General features: G+C 37.3%; 1 protein-coding gene across 1 annotated transcript in view; it reads left to right on the forward strand.

Annotated features, from left to right (window-relative positions):
* LOC107093398 (adhesion G protein-coupled receptor L1-like) overlaps positions 1 to 20576 on the forward strand; it is an 85965-nt gene that overhangs the window by 35950 nt on the left and 29439 nt on the right. The window contains exon 2 of the mRNA XM_015388432.1: positions 16556 to 16742. Coding sequence (XP_015243918.1) covers positions 16673 to 16742 — 70 coding nt within the window. The 5' untranslated portion in view covers positions 16556 to 16672. The remainder of the gene's footprint in view (positions 1 to 16555; positions 16743 to 20576) is intronic.

Here is a 20576-nt window from a genome sequence, read left to right on the forward strand (position 1 = left end):
ATCAATTCATAATCAGGCAGCAAAAGGTTCTTTAAAGACGATGTTTTGTAAAACAAACCAGGTGAAACTATAACTTTTCCAATTGAGGAGTTATGGATAGAGCATATTGACAGACAAAAAAGTTTTTTTTTGTTTTTTTTTTTACAATTTTGGTATAATTGCTGCTCAAGGTGGGTCGCTCTGTCATCTTAAGCCATGTTTAAAGTCTCTGCACTCTAGTTAATGATTAATCAATTACTAAATTAGTTGAAAATTATTTCACTAATCGATTCATCACAATTAATCAAATTAATTCTTTCAGCTCTTATATGTAGTGATATTGCAATATTGTGATAATATCATGTTGTGACCAAGGTATCGTGACATGTATCGTATCACAACACCCATGCAAATACTGATCCTTAGCCATATTTATTACAGTCATTTGTTTTTTAACTGTTGGAAATCAAACTCTATATCAAAGCTTTGATCATTATGAAAAAAAATGTGTTCTCTTCAGGACTTCACCTGATCACTCACATAAATTAGAGACAAATATTATTATATTATACTAGCTTAAAACAGAAAAGTTAGAAGTGATTGCATTTGAAGTGTTGGTCCTGTCTTCTGCTCACCTTTGCTGCACCATCCTCTCTGTCTACACTATGAGCTTATAGTTGGAAAAACATCAAGTTTGATATATAAGAAAAATATTCAGATGTTTTTTATTCATTGATTGTAAATATCTACATTATCATGATTTATTAATATTAGTTAAAAATTTAAATACATAATTTGATTTAAAAAAATTGTTGTTTATCATGTTCTTTTTATTAGTTACTGTAATGCCCAGCTGTTTCTCTGACTCTGTATATCTCTTTATTTTTGTGTGTTTGTATGACACATATATGTATGACCAAGATAGAAACTGAAAGAAAAAAAGTCTGACAGTTGTGTTGTGAAAACAGGGTCATGTCAGCTGGGCTTGCTGTGTCAGAATCTCCTGTTGCCCACTCCTCATATCTGAAAACTAGATAACCTTGGCAGGCAGATCGGGGCCAAACTATCAAATTAGATCCATCACTCACACACAAACGTGCCCACTTTCTCAACATAAAATAGTCAGACATCAGTTTATTTATATACTTTTTACATGTAGATGTGCTTACACTGGCTTAAAAAAAAAGGACCATTTACATTATCATCAGAATCTTCCAAACTTCAGGAAAGCAACTGATAAAAACAAAAACAATATATTCACAGTCCTCACTCACTTAACAATGCCTATCTTTACTGTTCTAATAGAGTCACAACAGGCTTAATTAATATCCTCTTGAATAAAAGGTCACAGCAGAAGCATCATGACGTAATATGAAGTATGCTTTTTAAATGCATGGATAATTTTCTGGCCACTTTCTAACTGTGAAGCCTTGATATTAATGCTGCCACTAAATAGCACTCATGTTAGAAATGTAAGCCTTTAAAAGGCTTTGGCTGCAACAGGAGGAAGAATTTAATACAATAAAAGTAATCGTAATTATGAAACCTTCTACTAATTGAAAAGCAGGTCATAATGGAAATCAAGATGCTCATTAAAACCCACCTGCCTAAACTTTAAATGAGACAACCCCCTCTTTCTTAATTTTCTTTCTGATAACCAAGTCACATTGACTGAAACCAGATAGTGTCTATGTTAGCATCATGAGTCTTCAAAGTTGAGATTGAATAATTAGTTGACATTGGCTTTGACACAGAAAAGGATACCCCTATTCTGCGGGTCTTAGCAATGGGATGAAAAGAATGTCAACCTATTTTTAAATGTCAGTGTCTCTTTTTGTTCTGAATCCCTGCTCCACTTTGTGCCACAGATCTAAACTGGGTCAACATCACATGTGGTGCCCTGGTGGGCTTCTCAGAGTGTGTTCATATGTGTAAGCGGGTGCATGTGTGTTAGCATTCATGCGAAGACTGGAAGGCATGATAATGTGCATCTTAGTGTTATATACACCAACAACAAAGAAGGTGTGGCTCACAGTTTGCCTGTTGTGAATTCAAAGGTTAGAAAGATAATAGTTGTTTTTTATTACCAAATAATCATAACATATTTGCAATAAACAGTTAGTAGAGTAAATGCATTAATGCCATATTATGTATGAACATTTCCATACTTATTAGAAAATGAAACTTTGAAGAGAGAGTGTTTGGAAACAGGCTTTGCTTTGTTGCTGTAGAGCAACAGTGAGACAGGGGTTGCCCTGCTGGAGCTTTCAGATTAATAGACACTGATAATAACATACACAACTCACAGTGCGTCTGTCCTTAATGAAGATGGATCTAGCTGGGCTTGGCGGTGCACGGGGTGGCAGCCTGCCAGTCACAGCCAAGTGACATCTGGGGATGGAGCAGTGCAAAGGATGGGGGGGACTTCACCGGAGAGCAAACTCTCATATCATTATCATGTTATATCATAATCCATTGTTGGTGGCTCATAAGATTAATGTCAGGGCAGGTAGTTATCACTCTAGTTGTTTAGACTTAATGGTTACTGTGAATTATTCATTTCATTTCATTGATTTGTGATGTGACTCTAGCTGACAGAGTTGACAGCACAGGTTGACTGATACGAAGCGCATCTGCTTCGACTGAGTTTGAGGAGCAATGGGGAAGAGATAGCAAAGTGAAGAGGGCAAGCAAACAAATAAATATGAGACACACCAAAAAGTTGTTGCACAGAAAATATTGTCACTCACTGTTCGAATGAAGTAAAAAAACATATTTTATGAAATATCTGCTTTTTAGAAATTGGTTAAGAGATCGCTGAGGCTTCATCCCTGTAAGGCATTAGAGCTCATTAGAGTAAGACAGCGACCAGCATTTGTGTGAGAAGACAGGTGGGTGCTAAGGTCACTTCCTCTGGCAGCTGTGGCAGGCATCACAGGGTAAGCATTGATGGGTGGTGGCATTGCCTCCTGTTGAATCAGTAATAATGAACAGTGACAAGCTCTGCACAACCACAATAAATCACAGACCACACAGGAGATCCTGTAGACCAGGACGGGGAGCTTGATATCTCTGCAGGACCCACTGGCATTCCAGCTATTGCCACGGTCTATAATTCATGGATGTCTCTCCTGCAAGGTGCATCTCAGTGAATTAGACAAAGTTTATGTTGTTCAGTAGTTTCATCCAAAAGTGGAACTTTTGGATTGTATTTATGTATTGCAGACAGGTTCATATAGTTAATGTTGTCATTTAACAAATGAATTACAGTCACTATAGACCACAGCTGGCTGTATGGTGGCACATACTGTATGTAAGTATTGCTGATATGCAGCAAGAGGGTCCTGGGTCTGCAATGTTCGGTTTTGAAAATGTTCTTTACAGGCCTTTCAGTTTGGCGCTACCTATACCAAATTAATAGAGGTTTTTAGATAATAACTGATACAGGCATGCAACATTAAAAGGTGGCACTAAAACTGAATAGAAAAGACTCGTAATCACCACTAAAGCTTTGGAGCATCAACTTTTCCCATTTAGCTGTAGGGATGATGGCAAAATAAAGACAGTCTAAAGCATTTCTTCATGTTGGTTTTTTTCAGAAGCATTATCTCTTGGCTACTTAATTAGCTGGGACGACGTCAACCTGACTGTAAGTCCTATTCCTCAACTAGCAGGGTTTTTAAAAAAAACAAATGTCTCCCCTACATTTTTTAAAAATAGTAATATACTCACAGTTTTAAAAAAAAAAACTTTCACCCACACTAATTAAAAGAAATACTCCAATAAGCAATACAAATAAATGTAATTAATTAAATATAATGCATAGGGGGAATTGTACTGTTAAAGTTAGCAATCAGATTCCTTCAAATCAGCTACAACCTTTTTTTAGGAATGCATCATCACATCCATGGAAAATGGATCATACAATACAATCGAAAACTGACTGAATGTGAAATTCGGCCATGTGTACAAACGTTGCACACGTGACGCAGCAAAGGAACATCCGTTGCAGTCTGTGATGTGCCTGATAATAACATTCGTCTTTTCGTGTACTTACAGGTTGAAAACCACAGCATTTATAAATCTCCACTTTGGCCAGAGTTTTTAGGATCAGTCATTTTAATGGAAGTATAGTGCCATTTATGTGCAGCTAAAAGGCAGAGTTGCATAGACATGTCTCAGATATCCTGGACAAGGCATAAATATCCAAGGTCTGTAGAGTGGGCTTTTCCTAACAGGTGCTTTATAGTGCATTCAGACAACACTTAATTGTCTATATTTTGAACAACTTCAAGGTAAAATAAACATTTCAGTTATCAGGTTTGCAGCTTGGAGGTTACATGATAAAAAAAACAATTAATTACTCATAGTCATCCATTGTTCTGTTTCTGTTTATCCATAAGTGGACCAAATGTCTATCTAGCTATTTTTGGAAACGTCAGACCATATATATAATATAATTCCTGTTCAGAGATGTTACATTTCATTATTCCCTTTTAAATAAACTTAAACATCTTTATTAATCTGTAGCAAGAAAGTAATGGTCTGTGCTACTGTTAAAGGGATGCCTAAACAGCTTTTTAGCATGAAATTTTATGCCATGGCATACACAATGAAAGGAAGACTGCTGACTTAACTGTTGTCCAGCAGACAGTTCTAGGCATCCTCCATAAGTAGGATAAGCTTGAAAAGGTCATTACAAAAAGCTTGCTTTTCACAGTGGTATGCAAGCACAATAATTGAAAATAAAAATGAATAGAAGTGTAGTAGAAAAGGGTTTGAGGGGATTTTGTAGCAAAGCACATTTAACAGCATGAAGAAGATTCTCAAAGCACAAACTTTGGCTTGACTCCTCGCTCCAATAGCGACCACACACAGATGTACAGTATTCAGGAAATGGGCTGCAACTTTGCAAATGAAAAAAAAGGAAAGAAAAGTCGGCTTTTTAGATTACATTTATTAAATTGATTAAGTTACATTTCGTAAGGAAATAATTTCTCAGAGAATGGAGAAAAAGTGGAAAGGTAGCCTGTTCAAATTCTCAGTCGTCCGGGTCATGAGGTCAAGCAGGCTTTTGCTCAGGTTTTTTGAAAGTGTTTTGACACCCTACAGGTTGCTCTTGTGCTAGCTGCCAACATTGACAGGCTCCTGGAAGTGTTGAAACGTTTTGAAAGAAATTGAGCAAAAAGTCAGTTTGGCTCCGATTTAGGCCAGTTTTGTGAGAGGAGAGGTGAAGATTTATGATGATGGGTTGAGTAGTCTGTCATCTGCTTGGGTTGGTCCACCGAGTTTTTCCAAGTCTAAAGTCAGCCGTCTTACTTCCAGAACTATTAAAGCAACTTCAGTTTTCATAACACCTCAACAGCGCCAGGCTGACCACATCCCTAACAGCACAGGTTGCTTGTCTCCTTGCCAAAGACCTCCATGCATTGAGTGCATATACACTAGACAGACTTTTAAGTAGGCCGGTATTTATTCATGACAGAAATCTTTTTTTATTGGCCTTTTGTAAAAATAACACGTTCTAAGAGACATTTAGTTTATATGGTTAATTTATATCATCCTGTTTGTAATGAATACGTTACATACAATACATGAGATTTTTTGTTTCTTTTAGATTTAAGTACTCTTATTTTGATAACCATCTCATTTAGTGAGATCCATAAAAGATAAAATAATTAAATAATTATTTTATCTTAATAAAAGTGTACTTATTTTTCAAGATTTTCACCATTATTAGCCATTTCATTTTTAATAATATAAAAAAGCAACACAAGAAAGTTTCAGAGCACAAGTGGGCTGTTTTAAGATTCCTCTGTATGCAGAGCTGACGCCTGTTATTATCACAAAAACCAGGACAGAGACAGAGCGTGGGGAATGGGGCATTAATTGTTCTGATGGTGTGGCAGCTTGCTTTAAATTTTGAATGGTTTTCTGAAAAGATGAAATAAAGTAATTCAGGATTTGGTCAGAAAGAAGTTGGCTTCAGGCGCTGCAGCAGCAGGAGCACAGCAAATTCATAAACAAGCTCAGTTCGGTGAAATAGAGGGATCACATAAAAAATCTGATTCAGTACTTTTATGATACTTTTTTAAAACTAACAGAAACATATGTAAGAGATAAAATTCCTATAAAAAATGTCTACCCAGATGATGATATAATTCTAAATAAAAAGCTAAAAAAAAATAGTGTTCAACAAGACACCGTTATCAATTTGTGTCTTTTTTCCCCCATTTTGAGACCATAATGTTAATTCACTAAGTTTCTTAGAGTCTGTTAATCCAGACTTAGAAGGCATATAAAATATATATATACTTAGAGGAAATATTTAAGAAATTGATATAGCAAAAACAAAAAATACCCCAAAATAATTCAAACTTTAAGTAAAAAAATATGCATATAGATATATAGTATTCGGGTTGGACATGTAGCATGCACTGTGTACATAAAGTGCAGCTAGTGCCAGTCCAGCTGATAAGACGTTCTGATTGATTGTTTGTCTGTCTGATTGTCAGCCAGGGTGTTTTTGTGTGGCGTGTGTTTACGTGCGTGTGAGGATGGCATTGTTGTGTGCATGTGTAAGAGTTCTCCTCATGGGATGGGATGAGTGTTTGACAACAGGGGGGTGATTGCTTTCGTAGCTGTGGGGAGGAAGCTGTTTTAAATACTGTATGCTCTATTTTATTAAATGTTCCTGCTCTGTTCTCCTGATGAAATCGGTACAAACAGTTCATGGGTTGGTGAAATCCTTGGCAATGTGTCTGGCAACTAAGTCCTCCATATCCTGTGACATGCAGCTTCAACGCATTGCTGAGTTGAGACGCAGCTTGTTTCCAGTCGAGGCCATCTAGAAGTTTGCAAGTATCTGGGAAAGAGATGCCAGCTCCTTTTAACTTTCTTAGGAAGAAAACTGTTGTTGGGTCTTCTTCAACAGGTGGGAGGTGATCTTATTCGAGTAGAGATTAATAAGAATTGTGAATGCTTTGGAACTTAATGATGTTCACATTCTCCCTGAGGAAAGTGCCGTGTTCGGCATACAGCTATTCTTTAAACACCTTTGTGTCAGATGATGGAGCTCTGCTGTGAAGAACATTGTCATATATGGGACCTACCATCGTGATGTCATGTGCAAATTTCCAAACATCGTTTATTGTGTGGCTGATGTTTGTAAAGAGGGTGAAGACAGCCAGGCTGAGAACACAACCCTGGGGCGTGCTATTGTTGAGAATCATGGAGACAGATGTAAGCCGCCCCATAAAGACACAGATCCAGGAGCAAAGTGGTGCAGACAAAACCAGGTGGTGGTGAACCTTCATAATGTCCAGCAGGAAGGTGTTGGAGGTGGAACTGAAGCTCACAAACAACATCCTTAAACAAGTATCATTGTCTAAACATTTGGCAAATTATGTACAGCTACATAATACATACATGGTTTTTATGTCCAGCTTAAGAAAAAATAAATAGTTCATACTTTGTTAATGTTTTAATGCATTGTTTTGTGGGAAAAGAAAATCAGTATATGGGATAAAAAGTGAGATAAACTTTTCATCTAAACTCATAACAGAAAAGGAAGATGTCATAACAAGCTATCTACAACTAGCCTTATAAGAGAGAGAGAAATAGAAAAAGTGCAAACATCTTTTTGCAAAGTCATTTTTAAATGTCACCTTATACCATATACTCCTATTACTCTTATTATGTGTAACTATCACTCTGGAAATTTCAAATTCTTGATTTTTTGCTTTATGAACATCGTCCTTTTTAGGAGCTACAGCAGTTTTAGGAATAATGGCACTCAAAGCGTAGACTCTATGGAAACAAGGAGGTGTGTGGGTTTAGACTCATGGGGAAATGCATCAGGAGCTTTAGTGATACTGAAACGGAAAAAAAAAATGCATAAGAGAGTGTATTGAATAAAATAATGAGCGTGACTCTTTCAATACTTCTGCCCCATTTCCTCTGCCTTTACCTCTTCAGTCGCCACGCTGTCCATGTTTGATATCTTTCCACTGTATTCTGCAGCTCGGCAGATTCCCTCTTTTCATTTGCATTCCCTCAAAGCACACTTCCATTAAAATCACTCTTTTTTTTCCTCCCCCCCTCTTTCCTTCTGTTTCTTCAAATAGGTCTTTTTCTCTTGGTTGGTCTTTCAGAGGGAGCTTTATTCCCTACTGACTACACAGCCTATCCCTGCTCTCCCTGAGTCAGTAATCAAACACATTGGCTCTAATACACAGGCCATTACATGAGCTCTGATGTTCCATCTGCACTGAGACGGCACAATGGTGTCATTATTTAAACAGCTCGGCTGCTGCAGCAGGCAAGATACTACCACACCGGAGCCCCGGCCTTAACTGACCCACCCCAGTAAATGGAGAAATGTTGGGATGATCTGACCCCACTGTGCTGCTGTAGTTGTTGCAAGCTTAACATTATTATCCATTCTGAGTGACGGCTTCTGTGTTAGCATTAGTAGGCTCTCTCTTCCCACTGGGGCTGGGACCCTGTGGGCTGCTGAGCATCAAAGCAAATGGAGTAGAATCAGGTTGTTGTGATGGAATAATAACTAATGCTATTATGCTGCATTTGGTAGGAATAGCCATACAAGAAAGGATTATGGAGATTAGCGATATGCAGCCTAACTGGTGGATAACAGTGAATCGGTTGGGAGAGCAGAACTTTACCCAAATCATATAATATTTTTCTGCTGTTTGGGTTATTCTGAGAGGTTTGTGTATTGTGCACTATATAATAAGATAAGATAATGAAAAAAAAAAACAAACAAAAAAAGTAACATATATAAGTAAATAGTTTATTCCTTTTCTGACTCACTTAGGACTCAAATAGTTTTCATTCATTATCAAATAATAATGAATAATATGTTTGATTTATTAAAAAAAGAGATCTCTCGTGTCCTTACAAAAATAGTTTTTTGTCAAACGAAAAATTGTATTTTAATAGATTGTGTCTCCGTTTTTTTACACATGTAAAATGCATTTATTCTCAAAGAAGCTGACTCTCATGGGGAAGAAAACAGAAGCTTAAGCAGAAATAACAGGCATACAATATGCCTTCTTTAAACACATAGCACATATAACCTAAAAACAGATGGACCAGAGCTGCAGCAGAATATAAGGCCGGGTAACTCTCCTGTTAGCAAAGAAGAGGAATCAGAGGCTGAGGTCTGCACAGGCTCACCAAATGTTGGACAAAACAGATTGAAAAATGGTTACCAGGTCCAACAAAACTGCAATATTCCTACTGACGTGACAGAGATCGGAGGGATCTCAGTGTACAGAGATACCTGTGAACTTTGCTACTGTAATCCTACATTACATACATGCTGCTAAAAAGCTGACAGCAACAGTGAAGGAGCAGCAGTAGTTGTTTTTTTTTTCAATTAGGTGTGGTTATGTTCTGCATATGAAAGTAATCTCCTGTAATGAATGTCTCAAAATATTGACAACAGTTTGTCTTTTTTCTGGCCAAGAAGTAGCCCCCTAAAATTTGTGTATAAATGTGTTATGAGGAGTATTGTATCTAGCTGCTATAATTAGCATGTGTATACTATAGTTGAATCAAAAGCAGTTGAGGCAAAATATATCAGATTATTAATGCGTATACTTGAACAACTGTTTTTTATTTTGAAGGATAATTTCATATTAAAGGTGTCAAAAAGTAAGTTTTAAATCATTTAATGTAGTTGGTTTTTCACATTAACATAGCCTAAAATTGAACAGGGGTGTGTACACTTTCAAGAGCAATGTTACATTTAATATAATAATAAAATCTTGAACCATATTAGCATCCTGTCTGGGAGGTTTGACAGTGAAATCACATCTTTGCACTGACAAAATCTAAGCCAGGAAGGCAATGATATTTCCAGGTATACCTGCTGTATTTGTAACTGAGAAGTAGGATAATTGCAATCACTTTGTGAGTGATTAATCTTATAGAGGTGAAGAAGTAATTAATTCATTCATTCTTATTATTTTTTTTTTATGTTGCACTTTCTTGTATTGCTCCCTCTTGCCTAACTCTAGAGAGTCCAAAAGAGTATCAGGTGTAACAAAGCTTTGGCACCGATGACTCAGAGGGAGAATTACTTGGACGCCGCCAGGCACAGCAAAGGATTTTGCCATTCCTTGCAGTTTCATCTTACTCTACCATCCGTCACTATAGATAGTTTTCTATAGAGATGATCATTCTGTCAGGTATGAGTGATAGAAATTTTCAACAGTGCTGAGTTAAAGAAGAAGCTTACTGTTTTCTGTTTACTCCAATTTTACAACGAGGCTGTTTGAAGTGATGGTTTTTACTTGATTACAAATATTTAAAGCAGCAGTTTGGCTCACTTTCTGATTTGTAAGTGAATGATTGCCATTCAGTTTTGCGTGCCTCACCGTGTCGGTTGCTAGGAGGCAGTCATTTCCTTCTTAGCGGGAGCTTTGCTACTGAACCAACTATTTGTTGTTGAAGCATCTGAGGCATAAACATCAATCCTAATAGTGTGGCAAATGCTGTTGCTTCATCGTCTGATTTAACGACTTCCTTTCTGCATGAAAAAATAAATAAAACTGACCGTCACAATCTATTACTGTCAAGTCTTTAAATCAATCAACTGTTTTCCCAATGGAATATATTTGTGCTTTTGTTTTCCTAATTTAAGCTTTGCCTCCCATTGCCCTGAATGATTTCAGCAGTCTAACAACGTATCTGTTTTTCAAATATACTGCAATGCCTTTTAGCTTGTTAGCATTTTCAAAATAATTCATGAATATTTTGGAGAAGTTCTCTGAAGAGATTTTACTTTTAAAACAGCAGTGTTAGCGCATTGAGCCACACAACCATGCAGAGTCGATTCAGTTATCAAAATATGATCTCAGTTTTCCAGGGAGGGGGAAATGGAGAAAAGAGCAAAATCCAGCAGCTTAGAGGGTTGAAGCACTTCTCCAATTATGCTTCAAAACAGTTTGAGTAAACCTTTGCTCTCCCTGTGATTTTTTGTGGCTAATATATATATATGAAAAATGCATACACTGGATTTAATGTTCCATTCATTTTGTGCTTTGTCTGTTACTTTTAGAAATTAAAAATGTTGAAATTTGCAGAGAGTTTATGCATCCACATATATATCTTGTTTAATGTGCTGTTAAGTTCAGGGCCCCTAATACATCGTACATATTTCAATCCTATCATTACGGTATTTTAAAAAAGACACAAGAAACACAGCAGAAGTAAAAGTAAAGCATTTTTGGTAGCAAGTATTAACTGAGTTCAGAAGTGTCACAAATTGCCTAAAATTCTGACTCTGATCTTTTTCCTCTAATCGTTTTATGTATTTATGTAATTACTGTATAAGAATTGTTTTAACACAAAAAGTGACTTTTAGACAATAAATATTTTGTAACAATTTACTTTTCCAGTCTTCTGAAAGAATGCAATTATAATTGAGCCCTTATCATCCAGTACATAACACCAATTTGTACATATAGAAAAAAAAGAAATTGTCAAATTGTAATAGCATTGGACATTATGAAGATTCACCACCACCTGTATATGGGGGAAAATGCATTTTTGAGGCATTCAATAGAATAACATTTGAGTGAACAGCTTTTTCAACTTTGTTTGAAAAACATAGGTAAAACCTGAAGAAAGATAATTAATTCCGGTTAAAAAAAAAATCTAGCCTGGAAAGACGTATGAAAATGGGTTGCGCACAGCTAAAATTATGCAAAAGTAAATATATCAAATATGCCCAGGGACCCAGGAAAACACATATGCATAATCTTTTCATCTCCCTCCATGGCTGAAAAAAAGCTTTTGACACTCTGTTCTTGATGACCATGTCTGCCAAAGCAAACAGATCCTAATGATCACAGTGATTATCGTAATGATCCAATAGAAAAGGATAATGAGGTTATTTGCTTTGGATCATGGCAGCCTGTAAATTAATGGCTAACAAAATAAAGCATAGCATCTGAAACAGTATGACACAGAGGTGTGGCCAAGTGTGACTCTGTCGCCATTCCATTTAGACAACCACAGGTTTTCTTTGTATTGTTACAGCTGACTGTCATTTGCCTACCTCCCAGATCCTCTTCACCTCGGCCTGCTCACCCTTCCACCGATGCTTTCAAATTGCTCTTCCATTCTCCCATTTTGCAGACTCTCGTCTCACAGGGACATGACGTTCTGCTCCATTAGAAGAGAAACGTTGATGATAATAATAGTGGATGTGATCAGTGTAAAAGGTCAGCTTGTGGCCTTGGGCATCTCACATCCTCCGGCGGGGAGAGCTGGGAGGGTGAAGACACCTATCTCACGCTCCCTAAAGACTCCTTACCTCCAAATACACTCCGCCACCCGAAGGCAGTCTGACTCATACGCAGCAAAACATAGAGTAAATCCTTCCTTCTTTGCTTTTTTTTTCCTTTTTAGTCTTGTGTGTTTCTCTCATTTTTGTTTTGTAAAATTCCTCTCATTTTCTCGCATTTATTGATCTTACACCAAATACCTTCCATTCAGTGCAGGTCCTTGTTCTTGACTTTTAGTCATGCTATGCTTCTTTGTTTACCACTGTATTCGTACATTCTTTTTTATTATTATTTCAATCATGATCTATTTCAACCTCAGTGCATCCGAATATTGGTTTGTGTCACCTTGGTTTTTTCAAATCTCAAAATGCATTCAATTTTTCCACCGTGCATTTCTATCTGGTTCCCTTCTCTTCGTTCTCAGCCATCCAGTCACTCTCTGCTCTTTTTTTTTTTTCTTGGCCATATTCATCTTCAGAGACCACAGGAGAGCTGTTATTTAAAGAGGACATACTGAGGAGAAATGAAAGCACATGAGAGAAGGGATATTTTACTTGTTTTGAGTGCATGTTGTAGAGAAAACCTTCTCAACACTCTTATTAAAGTGATATCAAATGGAAAGAAGCTGTAAAGTTAGAGTAAAAATCTGACAGAGAATCGATGTCCCTGCAGTGTTACATTGCACATCTATTGCTGTTTGTTTAAAGCTTCTCCACTTATATCTGTATCCACTGCTTTCTCATTGAACGTGTTGTCTTTCTGCTATTATTCAAATGGAATGCTTACAAATAAACTCATATTGGGGAAAAATCTTCATTAGTGCAGAGGCAGCGCGTGTGTCTGAGTTTAACATTTCCTAGAAATAAATGCTGATGTAAAGAACAGCTGCTGCAGTCTGCTTTGTTCTGCCTGCTTTCAGTCTCCTCCTGTTTAGTGTCTGCAGCTCTCTCCCTCTGTCTCGCTTGTACTCTACAACGTTCAACATATTAATCCGTGCAGTAACACCCAAGCAGGTTGCTGAATGTTCTGGCATTGCCACTAGGGAGGAGGTTAAATATCAGAAAAGGTCATGAAAAGGAGGGGCTGCAGAGTTCAAATGAAAGCCAATTCAGGAATGATGATGTAGAGTTGGAAAGAGCCATTCAGTAAACCAAGAATTTCCATCTTCCTGTGTAATGATATTCAGCCATTGCTGCAAATAGATATATGGAAGCTGCAAGAACTGTAGTAACTGCAAGCAATATGTTTCTATGACACTGCCTGAAAGCTGAAGTCTTGCCGTATTTGTTAATTCACAAACACATTAGAATACATTTTGTACGGCTCTAGCTTCAATCAGTTGTGTCGGACCCAAAAAGGGCCGCCCTGTCACATTGGAGTATTATCGTCCAAGGTGGGACAAATAAAGCTGTGATGAAAGAAAGAGCTGGTGAGCCTCCAGCCAAACTAAAATAAACATGCCATAAGACATACTCAGAGCTTCTGCTGTCACATCTTTGAACAGCAAGAGCATAAAACTAAAAGTCAATGTGGTTTATCGTGGCATCTGCTGTGATTTCATTTGTTACCTTGATTTGCTGAAACTAAACTGTGGTTGGCTGGTTATAGGTATTGCTTCCCCAATCAGCACATAAGGTTCTTCTAGCTTTCCAGGTTACATTTATATATGGTTTAAAATCTGGGCTATTATAAAATGATTGTTATATTAATACCTTTTAATGTTATGTTTCTGTGTACACAAGTTGGTTCCAAACTGTGAAAATAGGCCCCACATAATAACAGCCCACCCTAAACCTTTGACACAAGGTTGAAAGGATCATTTCTGTAGTTTTGTTCTTGCCGAACTCTGTCACGTCAGGGGATTATTTCAGATTTGTTGGACCTGGTAACTATTTTTTAATCTGTTTAGTCCAACATTTGGTGAGCCTGTGCAAACTGCAGCCTCAGATTCGTCTTCTTTGCTAACAGGAGAGGTAACCGGCCTCGTATTCTGCTGCTCTGGCCCATCTGTTTTTAGGTTATGTGTGCTATGTGTTTAAAGAAGGCATATTGTATGCCTTTTATTTCTGCTTAAGCTTCCATTTTCATCCCCATGAGAATCAGCTTCTTTAGGTTAGATGAAATGACTCTAAACCTGTAAAAAGGTGTGCTACTTGCTCCAGGTTTGGAATCAGTATCTGCCTTAAGTGTAGACGTTCAAGCATCCTTGTTTCTTGTTCATGAGTGATGGTCGAATAGAGCGGTACATGGATAGACAGAGTCGGATCCACTCTGGTGTAATGCACACATTTATTTGGCTTGTCATGTTGTAAAAACAGCTGAGTAAAAGAAGTGAAGTTCGATTTACCGACATATCAGACTCTCTGCTGTTGTGAACAAATGAACAATGCCCTGATTACAAGTGGTGGAAATTAACCCTCATTTCTGACGTCAACAGGGGATTTTTCATCAACAGAAGTAAATCTCTGTTTGTTTCCTCTTCTTGAAAAAAGCAATCTCTGTTAAACTGGGAGATGATTGCACATCATCATTACGGTAGATCAACAGTATTTGGCCCCAACACACTGCTATATCTAAATCGCTTAAATAACCCTCCTTTCCATTCTGGAAGTTCGTATTAAACACTGCAAGTACTTTTTAGCATGTAGAAATAGAGTGTGCATGCCAAAAAAAATTGGCTGTGCTAATAAAAATTCCCTGTACCTAGAAAAAAAAAACTATTTAGAAATATATTAAAATATGAATTAAATTGTGTTTCTAATTGCTACAGTTAAAGTGATTTTTTTTCTCTAAAAAAATAGTTAACCATTATGAAAGAAAAAGTATCCTTAAAATACATAATAAATATGCATCCATTTTAATAACATTTTAAGAACAAAATTTACATAATTTTGTTCTTATGCAACCACGATAACCTGGAGAGAAAAAAAAACATGGAAATGAAACTTTTCCAAATATTTCCAAATCAATTAATTCCAATAGGAAATAAAATGTAAATCATAAAACATATTTTTAACCTAAAAATTATAAATTTATATGACTTCTTAATTAAATAACTGTTTTACTGTTAAAAAGTAACTAAATTAATAAAGATTGAAAAACCAAAAATGATTTTTACATTTTATTAACATTACTATAGTTTTTATCCTGCACTTAATTTCCAGTGAGAACAGGTCTATTTCCACAACCTTCTCTTTATGTATTTTTTAAAAGAGCAACATGAAAATAACCATAAATTCAAATTGGAAGGTCATCATTTAGCGAAAAAATTGTGTTATACTTTATGTGTAGCTCCCATTTGAACAATTGTAAACTACATGCTTAATTATTTCTAATAAAGGTTCTTTGGAATTGTCAATTTGATCCAACGCTTAGAAACAACCACATGCCTCATTAGTAGAGTTGCACTTGGGGGTAAATGAATGCAGTGAAAGTGTAAAAAAAAAAAAGCGATGTAATATTGTGCTGAATTGAAGTTAGCTAGTGAGAATGTGTGTGAAGACTCCTATTACCTTGTATAATTAAATAAAGAGGCAAATGTACTTTCATGCTCAAATTCTCCCCCGAACACACGCATCCAGACCAATCTGTCTGTTTCATCAGCAAACTCAGCAGGAGGAGTATTAGCTATAACAACACCGTCTTTCCGGTTTTCTGTCTTTCAGCCCCTGCAGGCTCTACTGTCAAAGAATCAGAACTCAAGTTCCAGAAAGTGATTTATATCATTAGGCAAATGAGATGTGTGAACCCTTAAGCAATGCTGACTAAGTTATTATGTTCCACTAGCTCAAATTGTATGTGTCCATGCCGGTAAACAGACACAGAGGACACATCTTTTTTGCTTGAATACAGAACTCTTAATAGGCCTTGAAACATATGTAGCATGTCTGATTTAATAAACTATCCAAGCACTTCAGGATGATGAGCCGGTGGTGTCAACAGCTGTTTCCATCACCTCTTGCTCAAATTGGCTTCAGCTCTGCCACCTGATCAAGACACTTGACCATCACTAGATGAGCCAACTCTTTTCTTCTCTCTCGGTACAATGTCAACTGCACCATAACACTTCTAAACCTCTTAGCTTCACTCAGTTCTGAGTTTTTACATATCACCAATAGAAGCAGTGTAAGACAATGTTATAGAGAGGGATAGTGCAGAATAAACAGACTAAATGCAGAATGACTTCTGTTTATTGTTTTAAAATCCTTTTCATTGTTTGTGATTTATAACCCGCTGTTTTTAAACCTTTCTGCCTGCAGGGTCACCCTCAGGGAGGGTGTGAGCGGAGGAAAGTGCCACCCTACTCACCCGTGCCTGCTGACCACCTTTACGCTTTAGTGGCGTCCATTTGCCCCGCTCCCTGCTAAGCTTCAAACATGGCTCTAGCGATCTGGATCGTCTTCAGCTGTTCCGTGGCTTTTAGCAACATCGCTCTGTCCTCCCAGGGTAAGATTTATCTCCATTATATAGTTTTTCTGCTATGGTCACAGCGCTGTGAAAAAAGTGTTAGTTTCTTTACATATTTCTTCAGTTTATTTATTTATTTTTGTTTCTCCTAAATGTATAAAATCAGTTTAATATCACACAAAAATAAACTATATGGAAAACAAATACACTTACTTTTTATTTTTATTTTTAAAATAGTGGCATTTGGATATTTTGGTGTTTGGGGCCTTGAAGCTCTCCAATGGATGTTATTTTTGCATAGCCTCTTTCTAGTAGTTACTAAACCTAGTCATCCTGGCTGGCTTTAAAAGCTTCCAGGTTTTTTGTGACCTCTTAGGTGGGCCGTCAATGTTTATCATCTTTTTGGGAAGCAAACCCTTCCTATGTATGTTCATCTCTGTTACATGTTTTCTCCATTTGATGATAAGGGCTCTCACTTGTGTTTTCTACCTCTAAGCCTTAAATGACTTTGTGACCCATTTAATACTGATAGACATCATAAACGTCTAATTTGTTTTTAAATTTCTTTTGATTCAGATGTGATGTATTATTTTAGATCTTTCTTCCTACTTTATGGGGTAGGATGCATTTAATTGGTTTTACAGTATTCAAGGCTATTGAAATTAACCAAGAAAAATGTGGCTATTAACAAGTAATTAATGAATGGGGGTGGTTATTTTTTCAAATAGGGTAATTTATGAAATTATTATTTGAAAATAGCTTCTCTTATCTATTTATGTATTTCAGCTTACTATCAAAGCTTGCATAATAAACTGAATCCCTGGGAAATTACTAAAAAAGGAAACTATATAGATTTGGATATCAGTATTTATTTGCTTTGAGAGCTGTGTTTTTCATTTTTACCTTATAATGCTTAGAAGATGCTCCTTTTGCAGCTCTGGTGGGATTATTATAAATAAGGATGCAATATTTATATATTAGCTGTTTGATGAAGGTTGTAAGCAGACTGCTTTGCTGACCGGGCTAGAAAAGCTGTACTTCAGTAAACGTGTCTCATATGAGATGGAGCGAGGATATGTGTGCAAGGTGGGAAGTGATGTGAGAGTGTCAATAAAATTTCTTGTCATCTCAGTGTGAGGTGGAGCGTGGCAGGAGAATAGGAGGGAATCCGTGCATGTAATGGTGCCATATGTGTGACCTCCTTGAATGTGCCATGTACCATAAGATATTGCAATTTCTATGTGTGTGTGCCCTGTTGTAAGCTTGGCAGCAGGTGACCTGACTGGGCTCAAATGACGCTGGAGGGTGTATGTGTATATGTGTTTGAAGATGAGAGACGGAGCTGAGATTGCTGGGAGGATGAAGAGGAGGGGCTGCCGAGTGTCCGGCTTGTGGCCCGCCACACAGATAGCAGCACACCATCTGCTGTATGCTCTCAGTCAGCTCCATGCCAGCAATCTGCTGGGTGACGGACAGCTCAGATGAAGAGGAGGGGCTTCAGGAGGACTGGGTCACCACACGGACAATGAAGGAGGAGTTTAAGGATATGCAGGAGAGAGATGGGAAAATTAAAATGTGTTTATACCCACTTGTGTAAGTATTGGCTCCATCATACTCTTGGTGAGCGCTCTGATTTGGAAGCTTCATTTCTAATTTGAGTAGGTACTGTTCTTTCCATCTTAATTTGGCTGCTTTATGAAAATTGGATTTGCATACATTCGGCTCCACTCCATTATTCCTCTGGTATTATGTGCATTACTGTGAGTATTTGTGTGAAGATAAGCCTGGAATATCTGCATGACCTGACTCTTCAGGACTATTAATAATGTATTAATAAATCAATTGAAGATTATCTCTCTATAGCCCAGGAGTGCCGGCACAGCATTTGGTTTGATGAAATTAAGATTTTTTAAAATAAATAATGGCACATGCTCATGCACACCCACACTGTTGTGGTACTCAGAATGTTGGCAGTCAAAGTTTGGCAGAGATTCATTGTCTCTATTGTAGTGTGACCAGAGGAGCGGGAGAAAAATGGAAAAGAAAACAAGGGAAGCAGGTCCTAAAGGAAGGGAATGGGGGTTTGATGTGATGAGAGCTGTGGAAATCAGTCTCAGACTAATCAAAGCTCATTTGAAAACCGACATGAGCATCACACATGGCTTCACTGTCTAATGTGTACTCCTGCTCTCCCTTGGTGCTCTCTCTGACTAATCTGCCAGGCTTTAACCCTACTCTGCTCCTGGCTGCACATTCTAATATTTACCACTGACTGTCACACATTTATTCTCCTCTTAAATCTGCTCTTTAGTAAAAGTACCCCTAACCAGCTTGAGCTTAGCATGCATACTTCTTTCCCACAAACCCCATCTTGCTTCGTGAAAATATATCCGCTTAAATCACCATGTAGTTCATTATTTTTCTATTAAAGGCAGGAGCTCCATGAAACTGTAAAAGCTGTTGGTATTCCCTGGAAATTCAGTCAGACACATGGCTGTATTTCCAAATCCCTTCCAGTCCTGAGCTCTGGCAGAATCAGTAACAGATTGACACACATACTTTTATCATCCTTTGTCACATTAAAATCACAAACCTTATTGAATTATTGGGATTTGGGGTCAAAGACCAATACAATGCAGAACATAATCCTAAGAATGAAAGGGATTGAGATTTACATTTTTAAATAAAAAAAATGTTAATTAAATGTCAATGTAAATTAACAATTAAAAAAACTTTTTTGTATTAATATAATCTTAAACCTGTGCTGTGCATTTGCTAATGCCTTGGAGAACAAATGTTTGCAGGAAATTTTCTCACTCTTATTTACAGCATTGCTTCATCTTAGTGATAATGAATAGAAATGTCTAACCTTATTGCATTGATAGGTTTTTGGCTTGAATTTTGCTTGGCCATTGTAATATAACGATATGCTTTCATCTAAGCCATTCTGTTGTAGTTCTGGGTCTTTATAGTACTGGAATGTGAACCTATGCTCAAGTCTCAGGTTTTGAAGCTTATAACAGGTTATCTTCTGAAATTGTCTCTATCTAGCTATGCAGTTTACTCTAATTATTTCCAGATAGCTTTATTTTCACCTGCTGATGAAAAGCTTGCCTGCTAGACTAGTAAACTAGCCCCACCCACCAGCGGCCAAAATCATTATTGCCTCCGAGTGGTCTAGCCTCAATCAATGCCCCAGGACCTAGAACTGGCTGGCCAATCACAACTCAGGGATGTATTTTGAATTTTTGGATGCAAAGCAGACGGGGTTTTGAGGGTGGGACAACAAAGCTGTGCGGCACTGGAGAAAGCACAACAAGGAAGATGGCAACAACTATTGAACAGTTCTCGTTTGACTCAGCTTTGAAATCAGTTTTGGAAGGATTAGACTTGGGGTTTTCGTTGAAACGTGTGCAGGAAGAGGCTCTACGCTCATTCATTTTTAAGAAGGACGGCTTCGCCGTTTTATCGACAGGCTGTTTGTCTACACTTCCCCACCAGCTTTCTGTCGCGCTTAGTACGTCACAGTCAGTTGCACTTATTGGTCAGAGCATTGGACAGACATGGTTTGAAAGACAACGGGTTGTTCTCATCAACCATCTTATGATGTCTCATTCATCGGGGCCAAACTAAATTACACATTTAATCTCACATTTAGTCTGGTTTATCAGGCTACTTGCCCACAGCATAATGTTGCAAATCCATAATGTTTCAGTTGTGGATGATGTGCTCAGACTTGTGTTTTCTGCCATATTTTTTGTTTTCCCTTTCAGCAAAAAGTCAGAGTTCATCTTATCCAGCTCAACTCAACTTTATTGTCAAATGTGCTACATGTAAACATACAACACAGATGAAATTTCCATCCCCTCAACC

This window comes from Cyprinodon variegatus, unplaced genomic scaffold, assembly GCF_000732505.1.
Source record: "Cyprinodon variegatus isolate N-32 unplaced genomic scaffold, C_variegatus-1.0 Scaffold423, whole genome shotgun sequence".
Taxonomy (NCBI): Eukaryota; Metazoa; Chordata; class Actinopteri; order Cyprinodontiformes; family Cyprinodontidae; genus Cyprinodon; species Cyprinodon variegatus.